Source organism: Rana temporaria, chromosome 4 (assembly GCF_905171775.1).
Source record: "Rana temporaria chromosome 4, aRanTem1.1, whole genome shotgun sequence".
In the NCBI taxonomy this organism is placed as follows: domain Eukaryota; kingdom Metazoa; phylum Chordata; class Amphibia; order Anura; family Ranidae; genus Rana; species Rana temporaria.
In genome coordinates, this window is record NC_053492.1 from 437,112,727 (window position 1) to 437,139,372 (window position 26,646).

A 26,646-nucleotide genomic window follows, 5' to 3' on the forward strand; every position below is an offset into this window, starting at 1 on the left:
CCCAATCACAGGGCCCCATTAATGTCCTCAGTCCCCCCCCCCCCACATCACCCCCTCATTGCTTCCCCTCCTGTCTTACCTAACATAGACAGTTGGGAGGGCTGTAGACGCATTAGGTCTGGACAGAGGGCGGAAGCTGCAAGCTAGTGATTGGTTGATAGGACCACCATGCATCCAAACAACCAATCACCAGCTGTTAACTCAGACAGCTTTGCCCCCTCAGTCTATCTTGAGCTGTCCTGGCTCCCGCAGATGGCTCCTGCTGGACAGAGTAACAGCTGCGCCGTGGCTTGGGTGTCACCTGGGTGCAGTCCACACCCCCATAGCGACGCCACTTCTGTGTATTGGGACTGCGCTGTCCAGTGCAGCCCAAAACCCATGGTGTGGACAAACCCTTAGGGCCCATTTACACCAGATACTGAGGCCACTTCCGTGTCTACGTGCACTGCACTGCGTGTGGTGCATTTTTTTTCATTTACATGCATTTGTGCACATTTCTGTGAATTTGCAGCCAGTGTCGTTAGTACAGTGACAGTGCATATGTTTTAGCACTGATCACTGTATTGTTGTCACTGGTCCCCATAAAGTGTTACTTAGTGTCCGATTTGTCCACCGCAATTTTTTTTTTTTTTTTATATGTAGCAGAATACATATTGGCCTAAATTGATGAAGAAATTAGATTTTTTCCCCTTTTTTTCTTGGATATATATTATAGCAAAAAGTAAAAAAAAATTATTTTTTTCAAAATGTTCAAAATTGTAAATAGTGTAAAACATAAAAACCGCAGAGCTGATCAAATACCACCAAAAGAAATCTGTATTTGGGAAGGGGGAGGGGCATACATTTTATTTGGGTACAATGTTGCACAACCGCGCAATTGTCAGCTAAAGCAACGCAGTACCGTATCACAAAAAATGGCCTGGTACATTTTCCACAGCTGAAGTGGTTAATGTTGTGTTTTTTTAAAACATTGCGTTAGTGTGTGATAGTGTGACATAAATAAATGGAACCTGCCGCAATTTTATTCTCAGGGGTGTCTGCTTCATTAAATTATAATGCTTGAGAGGGGGGGGGAGGGGTATTTGTAATCTTCAGGACTAAAATGATTACTTTAAACATTTGTAAAAAAAAAAAAAACGGCTCTATCCAAAAATACAAAGTTGTGTGTTCCTGTCACCATCCTCTACTGTGACTCCATCCTCCTCATCCTCCCTCCATCTCCTCTCCTCCTTCCATCTCCAGCAAACTTCAGGGACTTCATTTCCCAGCATGCTGTGCGCCGGTCCGCTGTGTTGGGTCAGCTGCGCACGCATCCCCAGTGCAGACAGAGCCCGGAGCGGAGCAGCATCCTCTATAGAGCCCGGATCCGCCCGCCGCCCGGTGCCATGATCAGGGCGGAACTCTCCAGATCCTACCAAGAGGTAATAGAAGAGGGGGATGGGGATGACACATGGGGGAGGGGAGACATCCAATAATACTCTGTGTGTCTCTAAATCAATTATTCAGAGCATGGGATGAGAGGAGTCACATGACATTGTCAGATCTCTGAGTTCAGAAAGTTCAGCCGAAATATTGTATCTTTATTATAGAAATATTGTATCCCTAATATAGAAATATTGTATCTTTATTATAGAAATATTGTATCCCTAATATAGAAATATTGTATCTTTATTATAGAAACTTTGTATCCCTGATATAGAAATATTGTATCTTTATTATAGAAATATTGTATTTTTATTATAGAAATATTGTATTTTTATTATAGAAATATTGTATCTTTATTATAGAAATATTGTATCCCTAATATAGAAATATTGTATCCCTAATATAGAAATATTGTATCTTTATTATAGAAATATTGTATCTTTATTATAGAAATATTGTATTTTTATTATTTTTTTTCCCCACTAATAGCGCTTTCTTTTGGTGGTATTTGATCAACTCTGCGGTTTTTATTTGTTGTGCTATAAATAAAAAAAGAATGAACATTTTGAAAAACAAAAAAACTTTTATTTTGTAAATCAGTAAATTTTCTCCTTCACTGATGGGCAGTGATGAGGCAGTACTGATTGGCACTGATGAGGTGGCACTTATATGCAGCACTGATGGGCACTGATATACAGCACTGATGGGAACTGATAGGTGGCACTGATGGGCACTCATAGGTGGCATTGATAGGTCGCACTGGAGGGCACGTATCGGTGGCACTGATGGGCACTGCTGGGCTGTTAGGCAGCACCGATCAGAGTCACTGGCAGGCATCACTGATGGGCACAGAGTGTCATCCCCAATGAGCAACGATTGCCATCCCTGGTGGGCTCTAGTGGGCTTAGTTTATGGCCATGGGTGGGCATCCCTGGTGGCCATGGGGGGGGGGGGCATCCCTGGTGGTCCTGGGTGGGCATTCTCTAGGGGAGCTGCTCTAATAATCAATCAGAAAGAGAAGCGGTGTGTCAGACTGACACACCACACCACTGATCGCCGGGCTGCGCGCTAGCTTGTTATCCTACTGGACGGAATATGACGCCTAGTCAGGATAACTGAACCACTTCCTGCCCTTCATTCTGCTATAGGGCAGGAAGTAGTTAAGTGTTTAGGAAATGCAAAATTTCAGTACAAAGTACATTAAAGGATATGTAAAGGGTCGTTTAAAAAACAAACAAACATGTTATACCTACCTCTTCTGTGCAGTTGGTATTGCACAGAGTGGCCCCAATTCTCCTCTTCTGGGGTCCCTCAGCGGCGCTCATGGCTCCTCCTCTTCTCGAGTGCCCCGTTGGAGAGCCGCTTTCCCTCGGGGGCCCTCGTGCGTGCGGGCGCGCTCCCGTGTCCTGCTGCTGCGTCCATTGACACAGACAGCAAGACTCGGCTCCGCCCCCCGACTCCAACATCATTTGATTTGATTGACAGCAGCGGGAGCCAATGGAATGGAACCAGCAGCTGTCAACTCTCTGACTCTGATCTCACAGGGGGCGGGGATAGACAACAAATGATTCCAGGTGCCTGGTCTGTGAAAGGTGTCCCGATGGCTTCAGAAGCTGTGAAAGTATTTTAACCACTTAAGGACCCCTTCACGCCGATATACGTCGTCAGAATGGCACGGCTGGGCACAATCACGTACCTGTATGTGTCTTTTTAAGGCCCAGCCGTGGGGTTGCGAGCGCCCCGGTCGCGACACGGTCCGAAGCTCCGTGAACGCGCCCGCGGACCCGATCGCTGCCGGAGCCCCGCGATTGGTCACCGGAGCTGAAGAACAGGGAGAGGTGTGTGTAAACACACCTTCCCTGTTCTTCGTTGTGGCAATGTCAGTGATCGTCTGTTCCCTGATATAGGGAAAGACGATCACTGATGTCACACGTCCAGCCCCGCCCCCCTACAGTTAGAAACGCATATGAGGTCACACTTAACCCCTTCAGCGCCCCCTAGTGGTTAACTCCTAAACTGCAATTGTCATTTTCACAGTAAGCAGTGCATTTTTATAGCACTTTTCGCTGTGAAAATGACAATGGTCCCAAAAATGTGTCAAAATTGTCCGATGTGTCCGCCATAATGTCGCAGTCATAAAAAAAATCGTTGATTGCAGCCATTAGTGGTACAAAAATTATTTTTTTATAAAAATGCCATAAAACTATCCCCTATTTTTAATAAAAAATAAGTAAAAGAATACGTATCGGCCTAAACTGAGAAAATAAAATGTTTTTTTTATATCTTTTTTGGGGATATTTATTATAGCAAAATTGAAAAAATATTGATTTTTTTTCAAAATTGTCGCTCTATTTTTGTTTATAGCGAAAAAAATAAAAACCGCAGAGGTGATCAAATACCACCAAAAAGAAAGCTTTATTTGTGGGGAAAAAAGGACGCCAATTTTGTTTGAGAGCCACGTCGCACGACCGCGCAATTGTCAGTTAAAGTGGCGCAGTGCCGAATCGTAAAAAAGGGGCAAGGTCCTTAAAGGGGTGGTTCACCCTAAAAACTACTTTTTTTTATTACACTGGCCCCCCACATTACAATACGATTAAGGCTCTTATTATTTTTTTTTGATGCTGTACATACCTTTGTACAGCATATTCACCCGTGGCATCCGGGTTGCGAGTCCCGCGGGAGTGGGCGTTCCTAACATGTCTGTGATTGACGTTTTGCCCAAAAACGAGCTCCCCCCCGTCGCGTAAGCCGCGTCACGGTTGGCAAAAGGAGCCGAATGGCGAGTCGGCGCTATACTGCGCATGCGCATCGCCGTTCGGCTCCTTTCGCCAATCGTGACGCGGCTTACGCGACGGGGGGGAGCTCGTTTTTGGGCAAAACGTCAATCACAGACATGTTAGGAACGCCCACTCCCGCGGGACTCGCAACCCGGATGCCACGGGTGAATATGCTGTACAAAGGTATGTACAGCATCAAAAAAATAATAATAGCCTTAATCGTATTGTAATGTGGGGGGCCAGTGTAATAAGAAAAAGTAGTTTTTAGGGTGAACCACCCCTTTAACCTGCATAATGGTCCAGGTCCTAAGTGGTTAATAGATTTAGAGTCTGACATTAGAGACTATAGATAAGGTGTTATGTAAATTGTAATTGGCGATGTCTGTGTCATGTGACTTGTGTTTATGTGACTGTACAATGACAAATGATTAGATTATTTCTTTACTTTGTGTTGATCTTGGATCATGTGACCTGCAGGCTGTACAGTGACACCTCTGCTAGACCATTAATATGTCATTGATTTACACTCAGCCCGGTTTTTGTCAGGCCAAGTTTTTTCTTTTCTCGAGTTCAAGTTAGGACGTAAATGGTAAAATATCCTCATGTATTCATTATACAGATGACCACAAAAGTCAGGCTTGTTTTCCAATTAATTGCTGACCGGGCCTTCTCTGGACCTCGGTGTTTACAAGTTTTAAAGAGTATTTTTTGCTAGAAAATTACTTAGATTCCCCAAACATTCTATATATATATATATATATTATATATATATATATATATATATATATATATATATATATTAGAGGTAGACCGATATGGGTTTTTCTCTGGCCGATGCCGATGCCAATATTTGTAAATCGGGGCGGCCGATGGCCGATTTTTGCGGCCGGTATTTTAGGCCGATTTTTTTTTTTTTTTTTCCCTCATCTCAAAAAATCTAGGGTGGAGAGGTGGGGAGGAGATAATTGTTTAGGGTGGAGAGGTGGGGTGCAGCCTGTCAGTGTCACATCAGTGCCCACCAGTGCAGCCCATCAGTGCCACCTCATTAGTGCCCACCAGTGCAGCCTATCAGTGTCACCTCAGTGCCCAACAGTGCAGCCCATCAGTGCCACCTCATCAATGCCCACCAATGCACCAGTGCATCCCATCATTGCCCACCAGTGCATCTCACCAGCGCATCACCACATCAGTGCCAACCAGCGCATCACCACATCAGTGCCAACCAGCGCATCACCACATCAGTGCCAACCAGCGCTTCACCACATCAGTGCCAACCAGCGCATCACCACATCAGTGCCAACCAGTGCATCACCACATCAGTGCCAACCAGCGCATCACCTCATCAGTGCCAACCAACGCATCACCTCATCAGTGCCAACCAGCGCATCACCTCATCAGTGCCAACCAGCGCATCACCACATCAGTGCCAACCAGTGCATCACCACATCAGTGCCAACCAGTGCATCACCACATCAGTCCCAACCAGTGCATCACCTCATCAGTGCCTCACATCAGTGCCCACCAGTACAGCATAATGTCATTTATTGCCACAGTGCCACCTCATCAATGCCCACCAGCGGAGCGCTCCAGGCATCTCCTAGCACAAAAAGCTCCATTGTCCCTGGCCCTGAGTGCTGCCCCGCCTCTGCCTACAATCCCCAGAATGCAGAGCGGGCCTGTAACAGCCAATCGGAGGCGGCCGCTGCCGACATCCTCCACTCTGAAAAAAAAGGTCCCCTGACGTGCTGCGCGCCCTGCCTCTGTCTACAAAGTCCAGAATGCAGCGCGGGCCGGCAGTTACCGGCCCGCGCTGCATTCTGGGCTTTGTAGGCAAAGGCAGGGCGCACAGCACGTCAGGGGACATTTTTTTTACAGTGGAGGATGTCGGCAGCGGCGGCCGCCGATTGGCTGTTACGGGCCTGCTGGTTGGCTGCCGCGCTGGGTGTGCTAAGATGGCCGCGGCTCCAGAGCTAGGCCGAAGCCGCGACCTTTCCTGATGCTGTGACCGCGGCGGCAATCCGCGGATTGCCGCCGCGGTCACAGCATCAGGAAAGGCCGGGGCTTCGGCCTAGCTCGGCCTAGCTACGGAGCCGTGGCACCACTAACGGCCATGTTAAATATCGGCCTAATTTTGGATAAAAATCGGCCGATGTCGATTTCTCCAAAACGGCCAAATATCGGCCGATATATCGGTCGACCTCTAATATATATATATATTTTTTAGCAGAGACCCTAGAGCATAAAATGGCGATCCTTGCAATATTTAATGTCACACAGTATTTGCGCAGCAGTATTTCAAACGCAATTTTTATTTTGGAAAAAATACACTTTAATGAATGTATAAAAAAGAAAAACAGTAAATTTAGCAAAATTGTTTTTCTATAATGTGAAAGATGATGTTACGCCGAGTAAATAGATACCTAATATGCCCATTTACGCTACGCCGCCGTAACTTAGGGGGCAAGTGCTTTGTGAATACAGCACTTGCCTCCCTAAGTTGCGGCAGCGTAAATACGATACGCCATGCCCGCGCAACGTAGATCGGCCGAACGTGAATCTAGGCCTGTGTGTCTAAAACCCCTCAGCACCAATCAGTTTAGTTTTCCAAATCATCACTGCCCTGTATTGGCTCTGTGGCTCTGTACAGCAGAGGCAGGAAACAACATGCAAAAATGAAACTGAAAATGTAGGTACATTATATGATTGATTTTTATCTATTTTTATGTGTTTTTAAAAGGAATCAGTTAACTATTATGGGCCATATTCTTAAACAAGTTACGTAGGCGTATCAACAGATACGCCTACGTAAGTCCCTTTCCTATGTTTAAGTGTATTCTCAAACTGAGATACACTTAAACATGCCTAAGATACACCAGCCTGCGCCGTTGTATCTTAGGCTGCAATATTTACGCTGACCGCTAGGTGGCGGTCAGCGTAGAATATGCAAATGACTACTCACGCCGATTCTCGAACGTACGCTTGCCCGCCGTAGTGTTTTAACGTCGTTTCCGTAAGCGATACGCGGCGTAAAGATAAAGATGCCCCCTAGGTGGCGTACTCAATGTTAAGTATGGCCGTCGATCCCGCGTCGAAATTTCAAAATTGAACGTCGTTTACGTAAGTCGTCCGTGAATGGCGCTGGACGCCATTTACGTTACAGTCAAAACAAATGACGTCCGTGAGACGTCATTTAGCGCAATGCAAGTCGGGTAATTTACCCGACGGAGCATGCGCATTACGATCGGCGCGGGAGCGCGCCTAATTTAAATGATCCACGCCCCCTGCCTGGATCATTTGAATTAGGATGGCTTACACGGGTGGACTTTACGCGATGCCGCCGCAAGTTCACAGGTAAGTGGTTTGGGAATCCGGCACTTGCCACTTAAACTTGCGGCGGCGTAACGTAAAGTACATACGTTCCGCCGCCTGAAATGTATGAGAATATGGCCCTATGTCTCTATATCCTGTAAACAGTCATTTCAGCAAAAAAAAAAAACATTTTATTTACAACTCCTTTAAGTCACTACGTTTGTGTTTGTTGGCTGAAAATGTTCTGCCGTCTGTATGCATACCAAGTTCACGAACAATGCCCTTCACACAGAAATCCACAGAAAAGTCAGTTGGAACTCCGATCGTGTGTATGAGGCTTTACAATAACGGTGTGTGGTTTGTGGTTTGAACACCGTTTACATATGTGGGCACAACTTACGTATGTGTTCGCTTCTGTGCGCAAGCTCGGAGGAATGGGGTGCTTGTAATAGAAATAAACATGACAGGTACTCTTTATTGAGAGATCTAGGGTCAGAATTTGGTGTAGAAAGCATGGATCCATCCTGATTGTATGAGTGGGTCAGGCTGGTGGTGTAATGGCGTGGCGGGTATTTTCTTGGCACTCTTTGGATCTTGCTGATCTGTGTTTGGCGTATGTTCCAAACACTTGTGAAACGCAGGAAAACAACATCCGTCAACATGAGCCCTTTGTGAACTGAGCCAAGTGAGTCCTTTTTATCTATTTATGCCAGCAGGACTTTCCTTCCTTTACCCGTTGTGATAAAAAGTTTGCCACCTAACCTGGATTGGTATTATCAAAGAAAAAATTCTGCTCCAGTTAGATAAAACAGGACGTGACTGAATTGTTCTCAGCTGCTTGTTACACTGTATCCAACCTCAAAAGCAAAAATTTACAATATCGCAGCCTAGCAGTCCTTAGATGAGTTGGCTGCGTTTGTTTTCTATTTTTGGGGCCAGATCCAGAGAGAATTGGATCGGCGCAGCGTATCAGAGATACGCTACGCCGCCGTACCTTACCTGGCGGATCTTCGAATCCTCAAAGAATTTGCGCCTTAAGTTACGGCGGCGTAGTGTATTTCTGGCGGCGGAATTCAAATCGGCGGGTAGGGGGCGTGATTCATTTATATGAAGCGCGTCCCCGCGTCGAATGAACTGCGCATGCGTCGTTCCGGAATTTCCCGCCGTGCATTACGCTAAATGACGTCGCTAGGACGTCATTTTTTTTAACTTAGACGTGAGTTACGTCCATCCCTATTCACGAACGACTTGTGCAAAAAAAAAAAAATCTAATTTCGACGCGGGAACGACGGCCATACTTTAACATGGCAAGTCTAACTATACGCCGGATAATACCAGCTTTAACTATACACCGGAAAAAGCCGACTACAGACGACGTTAGAAAATGCGAAGGCCGCGCGTACGTTCATGGATTTTCTTAAATTGCTAATTTGCATACCCGACGCGGAAAACTACGCGAACTCCACCCAGCGGGCGCCGAAGTATTGCACCTACGATCCGAAGGCGTACGCCTGTCGCATCGAACCCAGAAGCCGTCGTATCTTGGTTTGAGGATTCAAACTAAAGATACGACGCGGGTAATTTGAAAGTACGCCGGCGTATCAGTAGATACGCCGGCGTACTCCCTATGTGGATCTGGCCCTTGGTCTTTTCTTTCCTTTTTTTTCCATGATAATCCTGCGAAGAACACACTTGGACGGCTACGCTAACTCACCCCACTGTATCTGTGTACGGGGACATGGTTGTCACCCAGGCTGGACTTTAAACATAAATAAAAAATAGGCCCACAGAGAGCTGATAGCGGTACCAGCCACCTGTTACATTGGACAAAACGATAGTGATTGGCTGGAAAGGCCAACCTACACTATATTGACAAAAGTATTGGGACACCCGCCTTTACATGAACTTTAATGGCATCCCAGTCTTAGTCTGTAGGGTTCAATATTGAGTTGGCTCCCCCTTGCATCTATAACAGCTTCAACTCTTCTGGGAAGGCCGTCCACAAGGGTTAGGTGTGTGTCTATGGGAATGTTTAGGTTAGGTGTGTGTCTATGGGAAAGGCCTGGCTCGCAGTCTCTGCTCTAATTCATCCCAAAGGTGTTCTATTGGGTTGGGGTCAGGACTCTGTGCAGGCCAGTCAAATTCCTCCACCCCAAACTCGCTCATCTCTGTCTTTATGGACCTTGTTTGTGCATCAATGGAACTAAACAACCCCACAGCATAATCCCCCCTCCACCAAATGATTGGGAGGGGTGGCCCAATACTTTTGGCAATAAAGTGTGGTTGAGCGAATTTGGGGTGGAGGAACTTTTTTTCAGGGGTTGGGCTTGGCCCCTTAGTTGCAGCGAAGGGAACTCTTAAGGTGTCAGCATACCAAGACATTTTGGACAATTTCATGCATCCAATTTTGTGGGAACAGTTTGGAGATAACCCCTTCCTGTTCCAACATGACTGCGCACCAGTGCACAAAGCAAGGTCCATAAAGACATGGATGAGCGAGTTTGGGGTGAATTATCTTTGGTAGGAATTAGAGCGGAGACTGGAAGCCAGGCCTTCTTGTCCAACATCAGTGCCCGACCTCACAAACGCGATTCTGGAAGAACGGTCAAACATTCCCATAGACACTCTCCTAAACCTTGTGGACAGCCTTCCCAGAAGAGTCTAATAGCTGCAAAGGGTGGGCCAACTCAATATTGAACCCTACAGACTTACGGACTAACGGACTAATGCCGCGTAATGTCCGATGGACCGTTTTCATCGGACAAACCGATCATGTGTGGGCCCCATCGTTTTTTTCCCATCGGTGAAAAAACTTAGAACCTGTTTTAAAATGATCTGATGGTTAAAAAAACTAGGGTTGTCCCGATACCACTTTTTTGACACCGAGTACAAGTACCGATACTTTTTTTAAGTACTCGCCGATACCGAATACCGATACCTATCACCTAGGAAGAAAAAAATGAGGGCTGATAAAGTGGGGAGGGGAATCACAATCCTGGCTACTGCTCTCTATTCAAATAAAGCAAAACAAAAATGGACAGAGGAAGTGGGGGACAAATGACAAAGGGAAAGGACATAGAGAGGGGAGTAGAGAGAGAATGGGGGCAACAGAGGGAGGGAAGGGAGAGAGGATATAGAAGAGCAAGGGGATAGATAGAAAGTGAGAGGGGGAGAGAAGAGAGAGAGAGAGGAAGGAGGGGGAGAGGATAGAAAGAGGGAGGGAGAGAGAACATGGGGGGGGGATGATAGAGAGAGAGGAGGGGGTGGGAGGAGAGATGAGAAAGGGACAGGTGATGGAAATAATGGTGGGGAAGGGGGGATAGGAGGGTTTGAGGCAGTGGCGTCTGGTGCTCAATTTTTGGGGGGGGGCGCAAACAAACGGAAAAAAAATCATCAATTGCAGCCTCACTGTGCCATGCCATCAATTGTCGCCACTGTGCCATGCCATCAATTGTCGCCACTGTGCCATGTCATAAAACACAGCCACTGTGCCATTAATTGTCGCCTATGTGCCATGCCATTAATTGTCACCACTGTGCCTATCAATTGCCAGCAGTTTGCCCCCTCACAAAATAGCAGGGTGTTCTGAGCTCCTCCCCCTGCCATCCAGACACATGTGGTCTCACCATGGTTTCACCTCCAGCCGCACAATAAGTGCTCCTCCTCCATAGACATGTTGGAGATTGTAGTCCTATAGTCCCGCCCAGCCTCCGCCTCTATCACACACAGCCATCTACTCACCGTGCGTGTACTTCTTTCAGGGCTTCCGAGTCCCGCTACCTCCGCCCGCAGGTCCTCCTGAGTCGGCGCTGTCAGTAGTGTCCCCGACTCCCGCAGCTTGCTAAGGCATCGGATCCAGGGACAGCACGGGTCCATCAGCTGCCCATGTTACGCTTGTGCTCCCCACACAATTCTCCCACAGAGCAACTTGCCGCCCATGGCCGCACCTGGTGATAGCTGACGAGAGGGGAGGAGGAGGTGGGGAGGAAAGGACACGTGATTGGTTGTCAAGGAAGCCGCGGCCCCGTTCCTTAACAACCAATGATTGCCAGCATTTTTTTCTTTACTTTTCAGCTGTTAGCAGGGAATTCCTGCTGAGAGCTGAAAGTACAGAGCCTGAAGGTATCGGTTTTTGGTATCGGGGCATTTGCACGAGTACCGATACTCTTGCAAATGCTTAGTATCGGCACCGATACCAGTATCGGTATCGGGACAACCCAACAAAAAAACGATAGAAAAAAAACGATTGTCTGTGGGCAAGTCCATCGGTTAAAAATCCACGCATGCTCAGAATCAAGTCGACGCATGCTCGGAAGCATTGAACTTCATTTTTCTCAGCACGTCGTGTTTTACGTCACCGCGTTCTGACACAAACTTTTTTTTAACTGATGGTGTGTAGACAAGACTGATGAAAGTCAGCTTCATCGGATATCTGATGAAAAAATCCATCAGTCCGTTTCCATCGGATGAACCAATCGTGTGTACAGGGCATAAGACTGGGATGCCATTAAAGTTCATGTGCGTGTAAAGGCAGGCGTCCCAATATTTTAGCAATATAGTGTAGGTGGTCCATTCTTGTCCTGGGAAGGATCAGTGAGGGCATGTCTGGCAAGGTCGGGGAGACATATTATCATTTGTGGAACTGAAGGCCCTCCTGTTCTTCTGGAATCGGCACTCTCAAGGCTTTCATAAGTATGTGCTATATTGTTGGACTGAACTATATCAGTGATTTGCATTCCAAGGGTGAAAAATTCCCTGGCTGACTTCCTTATCCACCAATCTGTAAGGTTTGACTACAGCATTGCCAACTCTGATCAGACACTTCAAGGACACCTTAGCATGTCATAGGAAAGCCTCCTTATTAAAGTGGAGTTCCACCCAAAAATGGAACTTCCACTTTTCGGAATCCTCCCCTCCGGTGTCACATTTGGCACCTTTCAGGGGGGAGGGGGAGAAGATACCTGTGTAATACAGGTATTTGCTCTCACTTCCTGGCATAGATCACTGCGGTGATCGCGGTGACCTACATCATGTCTGGCGCCTACACTGTCCTCCTACGAAGGTCCCAGAAGACAGCAGGGACCAGTGAGGATGCGCGGCTCACACATGCACAGTAGGGAACAGGGAAGTGAAGCTGCAACGCTTCACTTCCTGATTCCCTCGCCGAGGATGGCGGCGGGGGGCAGCCGATCGATTGATCGGATTCAGCTGCCGACATCGCGGGCACCCTGGACAGGTAAGTGTCCATTTATTAAAAGTAAGCAGCTGCAGTATTTGTAGCTGCTGGCTTTTAACTTTTTTTTAGGTGGAACTCCGCTTTAATCACTTCCTGACTGCAGGAGATCCATGGACGTCCTTGGGTTGAAGTAGTTATACAAACCAAAATTGTATCAAAATTTGCAGCTGGCGATTCCTTGTAAAGCAGAAGTGATTCTAGTGACTGAACAGCCACCCATTCCCCCTCCCCCCAGCTACTTTTCCCCCTCCCTCCAGCCACTTTTCCCCCTCCCCCCAGCCACTTTTCCCCCTCCCCCCAGCTACTTTTCCCCCAGCCACTTTTCCCCCTCCCCCAGCCACTTTTCCCCCTCCCCCAGCCACTTTTCCCCCTCCCCCAGCCACTTTTCCCCCTCCCCCCCAGCCACTTTTCCCCCTCCCCCCCAGCTACTTTTCCCCCAGCCACTTTTCCCCCTCCCCCAGCCACTTTTCCCCCTCCCCCAGCCACTTTTCCCCCTCCCCCAGCCACTTTTCCCCCTCCCCCAGCCACTTTTCCCCCTCCCCCCAGCCACTTTTCCCCCTCCCCCCAGCTACTTTTCCCCCTCCCCCCAGCCACTTTTCCCCCTCCCCCCAGCCACTTTTCCCCCTCCCCCAGCCACTTTTCCCCCTCCCCCAGACACTTTTCCCTGGCTCTCCTGTCCGATCGCTCCCTGAACAGCCACAAAGATTTCCTCACTTCCAGTGTTGGCTCTTTGTTTACCTGGCTGCTAGCCGATCGTACCATTCTGTGCCTGATCGGCTGCATTGAAGGCCAGAGGAGAATTTTGGAGATCTCTCCATAAAGAGGACCTGTCACGGCCCATGCTGTCACAAGGGATGACGTTCATTCCTTGTGATAGCAATAAAGTTAATACAATAAAAAATAAAGAGACCGTGTAAGCAAAAAGTAAAAAAAAAGAAGAAAGCGCCCCACTCCCCCCCTTGTGCTTCCGCACACATGGGAACGCATACATAAATCCCGCACGCATATGTAAACAGTAATCTGACCACACTTGTGAGGTATTGTCGCAATTGTCATAGCAAGAGCAATCATTTTACCACCAGACCTCCTGTGTATCTTTAAACTGGTAACCTGTAAAGGCATTTAAAGCGTCACCTGTGGAAAATGGTAAGTACTGTAGAGGGTTTACTTCTTCTTTAAGAGGTTTTGTTTCTGGGTACCCTTCCCCATCAGGGTCAAAAGGAAAGCCAAGGTTAGTCCACAGCTTGCAAACCTTGGGCTAGATTCATAAAGCCCGCCGTAAGTTTGTGCAGGCGTAGCGTATCTGAGATACGATACGCCGCCGTAACTTAGTGAGGCTAGGGCTGGATTCACAAAGAACCTGCGCCCTAAGTTACGGCGGCGTAGCGTACATCTGCCGGCGTAAGCGCGCCAAATTCAAATTCTGAAGAGGTGGGCGTGTTTTATGTAAATAAAACATGACCCCGCGTAAATTAAGTATTGCCGTCCGTGAACATATCCCAGTGCGCATGCTCCTAATCACGTCGCAAATAGTCAATGCTTTTGACGTGGACGTAATTTACGCAAAGCCCTATTCGCAAACGATTTACGCAAACGACGTAAAATTTTCAAAATTCGATGCGGGAACGACATCCATACTTAATATTGGCTATGCCTCATATAGCAGGAGTAACGTTACGCCGGAAAAAGCCTTACGCAAACAATAAAAAAATCCACCGGGCGCACGTACATTTCTGAATCGGCGTATCCAGCTCATTTGCATATTCTACGCTGAAATTGACGGCAGCGCCACCTAGCGGCCAGCGTAAATATGCAACTAAGATACGATGGCGTAAGAGACTTACGCCAGTCGGATCTTAGCCTAATTTTGGCGTATCTTGCTTTCTGAATACAGAAAGAAGATACGCCGGCGCAGCTTTGAATTTACGCGGCGTATCAATAGATACGCCGGCGTAAATTCTTGCTGAATCTAGCCCTCGTCTCAAGGCCATCTCCCACTGAAGGATACTGTGCAGGCGCCCAAAGTCCTCCTTATCAACCAATGACATCATTGGTTGTTGGGATGCCAGCGGCTTGCCTGCATGGTGCCCAAGGATGTAATGCCGCACAATGAAAACCTATGCCTTTGTGTAACAAAAAGGCAGACGTGATCGACCCATTGGCTTGTACACCATTTTGAGGCAGTTTGGGCAAGGCACCCCTGAGGAACCCAGAAGGCTCCCTGGTTAAAAAAAAATGAAGCAGTAATTTAAATGCTTCTAGATGCTGAGAAGTGAAAGTAACTTTACCTAATTTCTCCTCTGCAGTTGAATGAAGAGACGGAGCAGCCCCATGAGGATATAGAGATACTGGACGATGAGGAGGAGGATGACCAGGATGACCCGACCTCTACTGCTGTACCAGGTGAATATGATCTACATAGAAACATTACAACCAAGATGTATTAGATCAGGGGTGCCCAACCTTTTGAAGGCCGAGGGCCACTTAAAGCGGGAGTTCACCCTAAAAAAAAAATTTTAACATTAGATTGAGGCTCATTTTGTCAATGGGAATCGGGTGTTTTTTTTTAAATCGAAGCAGTACTTACCGTTTTAGAGAGCGATCTTCCCTCGCCGCTTCCGGGTATGGTCTTCGGGACTGGGCGTTCCTATTTTGATTGACAGGCTTCCGACGGTCGCATCCATCGCGTCACGAGTAGCCGAAAGAAGCCGAACGCCGGTGCGGCTCTATACGGCGCCTGCGCACCGACGTACGGCTACTTTCGAAAAATCGTGACGCGATGGATGCGACCGTCGGAAGCCTGTCGGAAGACTGTCAATCAAAATAGGAACGCCCAGTCCCGCAGCCCATACCCGGAAGCGGCGGAGAAGATCGCTCTCTACAACGGTAAGTACAGCTTCGATTTAAAAAAACTACCCGATTCCCCTAGACAAAATGAGCATGAATCTAAGGTTAAAAATTAACATTTCCGGGTGAACCTCCACTTTAAGTGGATTGGTAACCAGTCGCGGGCCACAATGAGCGGAGTGGGCAGATGACAGGTCTGTGTCCAGTCTGCATATGCAAAGCAGACACAGACACAGACCAATCGACTCTATGGGCCCTCTGATCCAATCAGATGGAAGGAGACGGATCCACTTCTGTTTTTTTAGCAGATAGGATTGGAGGTAGGCGGGTGTAAACGGATAAAAGTCTGTTTACAGCTGCCTCTCCATAAAGGTGAATGGAGGGTCCGATTGGGTCGGACTGTTCGTGTGAAAGGGGCCAAAGGCTGCTTTTACACTAATTGTCTGCGGTCTACCCACACCGTGGGGGCAGCACAGTGGTGTAGTGGTTAGCACTTTCACCTAGCAGCAAAAGGGTTGCTGGGTCAAATCCCAACCACGACACCATCTGCCTGGAGTTTGCATGTTCTCCCTGTGTCTGCATGGGTTTCCTCCGGGAATTCCGGTTTCCTCCCACACTCCAAAGACATGCTGGTAGGTTAATTGGATCCTGTCCAAATTGGCCCAGTATATATGTGTGTGTAGGACTGTGTGTCACAAGCATGTCGAGATCCTACGGGGTAAATGACCGCACCAGCCAGGAAGATACTGGCTGCAAAACGCGCCTAGTGGCGATTCAGTTTGCATGTGTAGCGCTATACAAGTCACTCATTCATTCATGTATTCTCTGTGGGTGCGGCGCAGCGTACCTGTGGTTTTCCCGCCAGTTAGCTGCACTTTGACATAGACGTCTATTATATCCTGCAGGTGTGGTGGACTTTCTGAAAAGCCACTTGAATCCTCTACCGCCGGCTTCATTCACAACATTGATGCTCTGAGATGGCAGGTCAGCAACGTGCAATCTGGGCTTGCCAACCAGCCATCCTAGAGCAGGAGGTCGTGGGCCACATCAGAGGGCTCCGTGGGGCACTGGTTGGGCACCCCTGTATTAGTGTCTGTTTGAAGATAAGATTTTAAAGTGGTTGTAAACCCTTACATAACACTTTTACCTACAGGTAAGGCTAGATTAAGGCTTACCTGTAGATGCAAGAAATATCTCCTAAACCTTCACGGTTTAGGAGATATTTTCAAAAGACATGCACCAATGTCTGCGGCGCGCAGGCGCACTGAGCGTTACGTTTCTAACGGCGATCATGCCGTTAGTGGCGGCAGTGACGTCATCGTGGCTCCAGGCCTGTCACAGTGGCCCGGAGCCACGTACTAGCATACTAGCTCATTTTTACTTTGTCTTGCAGGGAGTATTTTTTTATTTTTTTTACCGAGGATTTACTTCCTCTTTAACCACTTGCCTACTGTGCACATACACCCCCTTCCTGCCCAGACCAAATTTTAGCTTCCGGCACTGCGTCGCTTTAACTGACAATTGCGCGGTCGTGCGACGTGGCTCCCAAACAAAATTGACGTCCTTTTTTTCCTACAAATAGAGCTTTCTTTTGGTGGCATTTGATTGCCTGTGCGGTTTTAATTTTTTGGGCTATAAACAAAAAAAGAACATAAATTTTGAAAAAAAAACACAATATTTTTTACTTTTTGCTATAATAAATATCCAATTTTTTAAAAAAAAAAAAATGTTTTTATCTCAGTTTAGGACGATACGTATTCTTCTACATATTTTTGGTAAAAATAAAATAAAATAAAACCGTATAGTGACTGGTTTGCGCAAAAGTTATATTGCCTACAAAATAGGGGGCATAATTATGATTTTTTTTTATTGATTTTTTTACTATGAATGGCGGCGATTTTTTTCGGGACTGCGACATTATAGCGGACACATCTGACACATTTTTGGGACCATTCACATTTATACAGTGAACAGTGCTATAAATATGCATTGATTACTGTATAAATGTGACTGGCAGGGAAGGGGTTAACCACACAGAGATCCAAGGTCCTGCTCAGTTACTGGGCAATCGCGGGTGCCCGGTGGCCATCGTGGCCGCCGGGCACGCGTATTGTGTTCCCAGTAACGTGACGGGTGTGCGCACGCCCCTAGCGGCTTTAAATGACAGGACGTCATATGACATCCTGTCAGAACAATAGAGTATTCTGCCCGCCGTCATTTGACGGCGGGCGGTTGTAAAGCCGTTAATATCACAGTGTAAAGCCTCATACACATGTCTGGAGACGTTTGGCGGTTTAAAAAATGATGGTTATTTAACTCGGGAATAATTAGCTGCTTTGCTCCTCTCCTCCAAAAGTGTGCTTCATCATCTAAAATAGTCTCACACAAGAATACATCAATCTATTTAAAGCGGGGGTTCACCCTATAAACGAAAAAATTTTTTTTTTTTTTTTTCTACCATAAAATCAGGCATTGTAGCGCGAGCTACAGTATGCCTGTCCCGATTTTTTTACCCCCGTACTCACCTTGTAGTCGTCCATCGAAGATACCGGGGAATGGGCGTGCCTATGGAGACGGAGGATGATTGACGGCCGGCTCTGGCGCGTCACGCTTCTCCGGAAATAGCCGAAATAGGCTTGGCTCTTCACGGCGCCTGCGCACAGGCTATGCGCAGGCGCCGTGAAGAGCCGAGACCTACTCCGGCTGTCTTCGGGGAGAGTGACGTGCCAGGGCCGGCCGTCAATCATCCTCCCTCTCCATAGGCACGCCCATTCCCCGCGGGAGCCGAAATCTTTAATGTACGAGTACACAGTGAGTACGGGGGTAAAAAAATCGGGACAGGCATACTGTAGCTCGCGCTACAATGCCTGTCTCGATGGTAAAACCATGTCAGTGAGGGTGAACCACCGCTTTAAACCAGCACATGAAGGTGGAACGATTTAGCCCCCGAAATGCTTTGGCTTTTATCTTTGTTTCTGTACTCTTGAACTCCTAATCTTTGGCGTTGCACTCTTATGCCGCGTACACACGATCGGAATTTCCGATGAAAAAAGTCTGTCTGTGTTTAGAAATAGAACATGTTTTATTTTTTCCCGATGGAAAAAAATCCTATCAGAAATTCTCCGACGGAGAAAAACCATGCATGCTCAGAATCAAGTCGACGCATGCTCGGAAGCATTGAACTTAACTTTTCTCGGCTCGTCGTAGTGTTTTACGTCACCGCGTTTTGGACGGTCGGAATTTGGTCTGCCAGTGTGTATGCAAGACAGCTTGAACGGAATTCCGACGAAAATTTCCATCGGATTTTAGGCCATCGGAAATTCTGATTGTATGTACGGGGCATTACTTTCCTTTCCCCTTCCTGTAGGAACATTATTTAGAGGCACATGAGTTGGGTGTCACTGATCTCTCTGTTTCTCATTCCCATTCAGAGTTGGACAGGAATAGCCCTCCGGTACGTTTCAGCAGGACTTGTCTGAAGAATTTCTTCTCGGTTCTGCTAATCTTTGTCTATTTGCTGCTGATGGGCGTCGCCGTGTTTCTGGTCTACCAATCTATAACGGACTTTCGGGAGAAGCTCAAGCACCCGGTCATGTCTGTCTCATATAAGGAAGTCGATGTATATGAGGCTCCTGGTAAGTGGGACTTTTTTGGATGTAAAGAGAAAATAAACCCTGCAGGAAAGGCATAATGAGCTAGTATGCATAGCATACTAGCTCATTATGTGGCACTGACCTGAAATCGAAGCCCCCGAAGTGATCCTCGTTTCCCTCCGCCGCCGCCATGTCCCCTCGGAGCTTCTTCCGGGTATCACCGCTCCGGCGCTGTGACTGGCCGGAGCGGCTATGACGTCACTCCCACGCATGCGCACAGGACCGGCACGATCACGCGCATGCACGCAGGACGGCATAATCCCGGCATGATCCCATTTATAAAGCCGCCCGGGATGCTCAGTGTGCCTGCACCGTTGTCTACGGGGCGCGTGCCTTGTAGACATCGGTGCAGTGTTCTCTGCAAATATCTCCTTAACCGTGAAGGTTTAGGAGATATTTCTTGCACCTACAGGTAAGCCTTAATCTAGTCTTACCTGTAGGTGCAAGTTGTCAAAGTGAGTTTACAACCATTTTAAGTGGTAGTAAAGCCCACCTTGTTTACTTGTACCTACAGGTAAGCCTAAACGTGCACTGTTTAAGAGATATTAACCACTTCCTTACTGGGCACGTATACCCCTTCCTGACCAGGTGAAATTTCAGCTTCTGGCACTGCGTCGCTTTACCTGACAATTGCGCGGTCGTGCGACAATGCTCCCAAACAAAATTGGCGTCCTTTTTTCCCCACAAATAGAGCTTTCTTTTGGTGGTATTTGATCACCTCTGCGGTTTTTATTTTTTGCGCTATAAACAAAAAAAGAGCGACAATTTTGAAAAAAAAGACAATATTTTTTTTTTACTATAATAAATAGCCCATTTTAAAAAAAAATAATAATAATTTTTTCTCAGTTTAGGCCGATACGTATTCTTCTACATATTTTTGGTAAAAAAAAATCGCAATAAGCGACTGGTTTGCGCAAAAGTTATAGCGCTTACAAAATAGGGGACAGAATTATTATTAATTTTTATTATTATTTTTTTTTACTAGTAATGGCGGCGATCTGCGATTTTTATTGGGACTGCGACGTTATGGCGGACACATCGGACACTTTTGACACATTTTTGGCACCATTCACATTTATACTGCGATCAGTGCTATAAAAATGCACCGATTACTGTATAAATGTGACTGGCAGTGAAGGGGTTAACACTAGGGGGGCATTGAAGGGGTTAAATGTATTCCCTGGGTGTGTTCTAACTGTGGGGGGAGGGGGGTGACTGGGGGAGGTGACCGATGCTGTGTCCCTATGTACAAGAGACACAGATCGGTCTCCTCTCTCCCCTGACAGGACATGGATCTCTGTGTTTACACACAGAGATCCACATCCTTGTCCCTGTAACCGCCGATCGCGAGTGCCTGGCAGACATCGCGGCCGCCAGGCACGTGCATCGGTATCTCAGGAATGCGGCAGGCACGCACGCGCCGCCGCTCGCGCGCCCTCTAGTGGCCTGGAAGAGCGGAGGACGCATATATGCGTCCTGTCAGATTTAGAGCCACCCTGCGGCCGCACATATTCGTACGGCCGTCGGGAAGTGGTTAACCATAGTAGCAGCCGGTGATGTCACTGGCGCATGCATACTGCGCTCTCAGTGTATGACGTCCCATTCATTGAGAGATCAATGCCACGGCCGTGATGCCCACAAGCATGCATAGGAGTGACGTCATTGCGGCTCTGCCATTCAAACAGATGAAGCTCCAAACCTAGAAGGAAGACCGGGTGAAGATGAAAGCCATGTCAATGGTGACAGCGCACCACTGGAGGACTTATTTCTAAGGTAAGTCTTTTTAATGTCCTAGTATGCAATTCATACTAGCACAATATGCTATTATCATGCAGTGGACCATTTTTTTTTTCAGGTTTACTACTGCTTTTAAGTATAAAGGCAAAATTTTCTTTAGTTTTTGATAGAATGGAGAAGGATTAGAACGCCTGTCAGTGTTTATTGCTGTCTGTGCCCCCGTTAGAGAGATTCTCCCTTTCTATTTGTCCTGTTTACCATTATCATTGAAAGTGAAAGTAAAAAGAAAATCCCCAGAAAAGTAATACAGGGAGTCCCCAAGTTACGAACATCGGACTTGCGAACGACTCCTACTTACGCACGGGAGGCGGCGTGACGTCTCTGCCGTTCTGCACATGCGCGGCCACTTTTCGTCAGCGTGCACTTTCGTCAGAACATCGGAAAATTACGTCTCTGCCGTTCTGTGCATGCTGTTCCGACTTACGAACATATTTGACCTAAAGCGGATTTCCGCCGGGAAAAAATAATATTAAAAGCCAGCAGCTACAAATACTGCAGCTGCTGACTTTTAATATTTGGACACTTACCTGTCCTGGAGTCCAGCCACATCGGCAGCAGAGGGCGAGCGATCACTCGTCACTCTGCTTCCCCCCACCGCCATCCTCGGTGAGGTTACCAGGAAGTAAGGCATTGCGGCCCGGTTCCCTACGGCGCATGCGCGAGTCGTGTGCGCCGCGCTCGCTGGTACCCGCTGTGTTCTGGGAGCACAACGGGGGGGGTGCGGGATCTGCACAGACTGTGTGGCTGGTAGTGGGTGCCAGGGTGCAAATACCTGTCTGCACCCCCCTCCCCCTGAAAGGTGTCAAATGTGACACCGGAGGGGGGGAGGGTTCCGATGAGAGAAAGTTCAACTTTAGGGTGGAGCTCCGCTTTAAGAACAAACCTACAGTCCCTAGCCCGTTCATAACTCGGGGACTGCCTGTAGAGAGGAAATCTTCCAATGGGGACACTAGTTCTGATGACCTGGGGGTCCCCAAGTGATTCCCTTAAAGCGGGGGTTCACCCTTAGAGGGCACTTTTTCCCCTTAGATTCCTGCTCGTTTTCTCTAGGGGAATCGGCAATTTGTTTTAAAATATGTGCAGTACTTACCCGTTTACGAGATGCATCCTCTCCGTCGCTTCCGGGTATGGGCTGCGGGAATGGGCGTTCCTTCTTGATTGACAGTCTTCCGAGAGGCTTCCGACGGTCGCATCCATCGCGTCACGATTTTCCGAAAGAAGCCGAACGTCGGTGCGCAGGCGCAGTATACAGCCGCACCGACGTTCGGCTTCTTTCGGCTACGAGTGACGCGATGGATGCGACCGTCGGAAGCCTGTCAATCAAGAAGGAACGCCCGCTCCCGAAGACCCATACCCGGAAGCGACGGAAGAAGATGCAGCTCGAAAACGGGTAAGTACTGCTCATATTTTAATACAAATAGCCGATTCCCCTAGACCGAACGAGCAGGAATCTAAGGGGAGAAAATTTTTTTTTTTAGAAATGGGTGAACTCCCGCTTTAATGAGCAGGAATTTCCTCTTCTGACTTTGGGACAGGAAGTGAAGGGAAAACTCCCCAATGGTGCACCAATGGCAAAAAATAAACCAATAGGGGCTATTACCCTCCCTTATTTAAAACTTTTGCTTGTAGTTTTACTTTAATCTGCCTTTACTTGAATATATTATACTCAATAGTGAAATGGTTAGTGTTGGTAAACATGTTCCTGGCTAGCATGTAAAAGTGCAGTTTTACATTTTATAAAGTGTAGGGATATGTCTTTTGTGCCTGGGGTGGATCCATAAGCCCTAGGCCAGGCTGTACACAAGACTTTGATTTCTTCTTAAGTTTAGATTTAGTGCTCATCCCAGTGAAGACATGAATGAGCGAGTTTGGAGTGTAGGAACTTGACTGGCCTGTACAGAGTCCTGACCTCAACTGGATAGAACACCTGAGCGGTGACTGCGAGCCAGGCCTTCTCATCCAAAATCAGTGTCAAACATTCCCATAATGTGTATTGCAAGTTAAGACAGTCTAAAGGTCAGATGTCTGACTTATCAGTTGTAGTTAATTAGCTCATGTAAATTATGTCTACTAAAGGAATGTGTATTGTATAGCAGGTGTCTATCTTGAAAGGTCATATCTCGGAGTCACCTTGTCTGGGTAAATGATTAGTTAATTAGCTCATGTAAATTAGATCAAGAGCTGGTGTCAGAAAGTCTACCCAAAAGGTGTGTATTGGGCTCCTTGTGTCATGTTGTGGGTGGAGTTGAGTCATTGTTAATTTTTGGTTACTGACTGTATATAAGAGCCTGGTTTTCTCATTAAAGAATCTATCCATTTTAAACCGAGCTGTGTCTCGTTTCTCGTGTCTCGTTTCTGGGGGAATCCGTATGGGTTGTGTTCGCCGGATTGTGGAGTGTTGATAGCTGTCTTGGGTTCGGAATGGAACATCTTAAACGGCTTTAACCCCTGTCCCATTTGGGGGTTCCAATACAAACCCCTTCCCTGCCAGTGTCATTTATACAGTCATCAGTGCATTTTTATAGCACTGATCGCTGTCCCAAAATAGCGTCAGATTTACTAATTACTAATAAAAAAATTGCCATAAATCTATCCCCTATTTTGTAGACGCTATAACTTTTGCGCAAACCAATCAATATACGCTTATTATAATTTGTATTACCAAAATTATGTAGAAGAATACATATGGGCCTAAACGGAGAAAAAATTGCTTTTAAAAAAAATTATTGGGGGATATTTATTATAGCAAAAAGTACAAAATATTGTGTTTTTTTACCAAATTTTCGCTCTTTTTTTGTTAATATCGCAAAGAATAAAAATCGCAGAGATGATCAAATACCACCAAAATAAATCTCTATTTGTGGGGAAATAAGGACGTCAATGTTGTTTGGGTACAGCGTCACACGACCGCAAAATGGTCAGTTATAGCGTTGCAGTGCCGAATCGCAAAAACCGGCCCGGTGATTCAGCAGCCAATTCTTCCGGGGCTAAAGCGGTTAAACCCGACTAATGCTGGCCATACGCTCCACGAAAAATCGTCCGAACGAACTTTCGAAAAAACAAATGTTTGGTCGTGAGCGCAAACGATAGTGCCATCATGTAATGACCGATAAATCATTCAGTGGATAAATCGGAAGGTTAACCAGTTCCCGACGGCTGTACGACTTTGTACGGCCGTCGGGTGGCTCTGAATCCCTGGGAGGCCGTGTTTTTACGGCCGCCCCTTTCCTCGTTCCCCGCGCGCGCTCCCGAGCGCGCATCGGGGAACTCCTGTACTGGCCGTGTCCCTTGGACACAGCCAATTACAGATCGCGGTAAATAGCCAATCACAGCGGCTATTTACAGCGCGATTCTGTGGCCAATGAGAGATGATCTCAAATGTAAACATATGAGATCATCTCTCATTGCCGGCTCTCCCTCCTCACACACACAGCGCGTGTGAGGAGAGAGAGATACTGTGATTGTAAGTAAAAAAATAGAATCGAATGTGAAAAAAAAAAACGTGCCCAATCAGTGCCCAGTGTCCATCTGTGCCACCAGTGTCCACCTGTGCCACCAGTGCCCAGTGCCCACCTCTGCCAAGTGCCCACCTCTGCCAAGTGCCCACCTCTGCCAAGTGCCCACCTGCCACCTCAGTACCCAATCAGTGCCCAGTGATACCTGTGCCACCAGTGTCCACCTGTGCCACCAGTGTCCACCTGTGCCAAGTGCCCACCTGTGCCAAGTGCCCACCTGTGCCAAGTGCCCACCTCTGCCAAGTGCCCACCTCTGCCAAGTGCCCACCTCTGCCAAGTGCCCACCTGCCACCTCAGTACTTTTCAGTGCCCACCTGTGCCACCTCATCAGTGCCTACCTGTGCCACCTCATCAGTGCCTACCTGTGCCACCTCATCAGTGCCTACCTGTGCCACCTCATCAGTGCCTACCTGTGCCACCTCATCAGTGCCTACCTGTGCCACCTCATCAGTGCCTACCTGTGCCACCTCAGTGCACATCTGTGCCGCCTCATCGGTGCACATCAGTACCCATCTCAGTGCCCACCTGTTTCGCCACATTAGTGCCATCTGAGCCGCCTCATCAGTGCCCATCTGTGCCGCCTCATCAGTGCACATCTGTGCAATCAATCATCGCACATCTGTGCCGTCTCATCAGTGCACATCTGTGCAATCAATCAGTGCACATCTGTGCCGCCTCATCAGTGCACATCTATTCCACCCCATCTCTGCCACCTCAGTACCCATCTCTGCCACCTCAGTACCCATCTCTGCCACCTCAGTACCCATCTCTGCCCATCTGTGTCGCCTCAGTGCACATCTGTGCCACACATCTGTGTGAAGTCGCCAGCAACAATGTCTAAGCGTCTCTATTCCACCGAGCAGGCATTTGCAATTATTGCCGCAAGTGACGAGAGCAACGGGGAGCTCTCGTCTTCCGATTCACAGCTGGATTCGGATGTGGATGTAGACTACGAGCCAGTCTACAGCAGTGGAACCGATACAGGCTCAGAGGGGGAAGATAATCAGCCCGCCAAAAGAAGGCGCTCTGGTGAGGCAGTGCCATCCACCAGCACCGTCATGCCATCCACCAGCCCCGTCATGCCATCCACAAGCCCCGTCATGCCATCCACCAGCCCCGTCATGCCATCCACCAGCCCCGTCATGCCATCCACCAGCCCCGTCGTGCCATCCACCAGCACTGCAGTACCTCGGCAGCAAAGGCCAAGGACCCATGCAAGCCTTCCCTATGCCCTTCAGTACCCCTTGTGGCTTCCTCCAAATTCCGGAGAAGCCAACATTCCCCCTTTTACTGCCCAGCCAGGAGTCCAGGTAAACACGGACAATTTTTCCCCAATACATTTTTTCAATTTATTTTTTACTGAGGAACTGCTTTCTAGCGTTGTGGCCCAGTGCAACCTATATGCCCAACAGTTTATCACCAACAACCCCACATCGTCCTATGCCCGTCCCTACAATTGGAGAGATCTAACAGTGGAGGAGTTCAGAATTTTTTTAGGCCTCACCTTTTGTATGGGACTCAACCCAAAAAACGAAAAACATTCATTTTGGTCCAAACGCCCCATTTATCATATGCCCGTCTTTTCTGCATCAATGCCCCGAAACCGATATTTCACGATCCTGAGGTTCCTCCACTTCAACGACAACACCCAGTGCCTTCCCCGAAATGACCCAAATTTTGATAGGCTTTTCAAAATTCGCCCCTTATTAGATTATTTTTCAGAATTATTCCCCCAAATATATACCCCGGAACAACACATTTGTGTCGACGAGTCCCTAGTAAAATTTTGTGGCCGACTTAAGATCAAACAGTTCATGCCAAGCAAAAGAGCCCGCTATGGGGTGAAGATGTACAAGTTATGTGAACGAGCCACAGGGTACTTGTATTCCTTTTTGGTGTACGAAGGGAAGGACACCCAGCTGAATCCCCCCGATTGCCCAGACTACTTGGGATCAAGTGCAAAAGTTGTCTGGCAACTTATCACCCCCCTCCTGGATAAAGGATACCACCTGTACGTGGACAACTTCTACACGTCTCTTCCTCTGTTCCACAACCTGCACCGAAAGAAGACGCCAGCATGTGGCACC

General features: G+C 47.6%; 1 protein-coding gene across 2 annotated transcripts in view; it reads left to right on the forward strand.

Annotated features, from left to right (window-relative positions):
• The first annotated feature begins 1,199 nt into the window (after positions 1-1,199).
• PACC1 (proton activated chloride channel 1) overlaps positions 1,200-26,646 on the forward strand; it is a 59,618-nt gene continuing 34,171 nt past the window's right edge. The window contains exons 1-3 of one of the 2 annotated variants that reach the window (XM_040351474.1): positions 1,200-1,421; positions 15,054-15,150; positions 19,026-19,229. In XM_040351474.1, coding sequence (XP_040207408.1) covers positions 1,386-1,421; positions 15,054-15,150; positions 19,026-19,229 — 337 coding nt within the window. In that variant the 5' untranslated portion in view covers positions 1,200-1,385. The remainder of the gene's footprint in view (positions 1,422-15,053; positions 15,151-19,025; positions 19,230-26,646) is intronic. The other variant, XM_040351475.1, reaches the window with a different exon arrangement.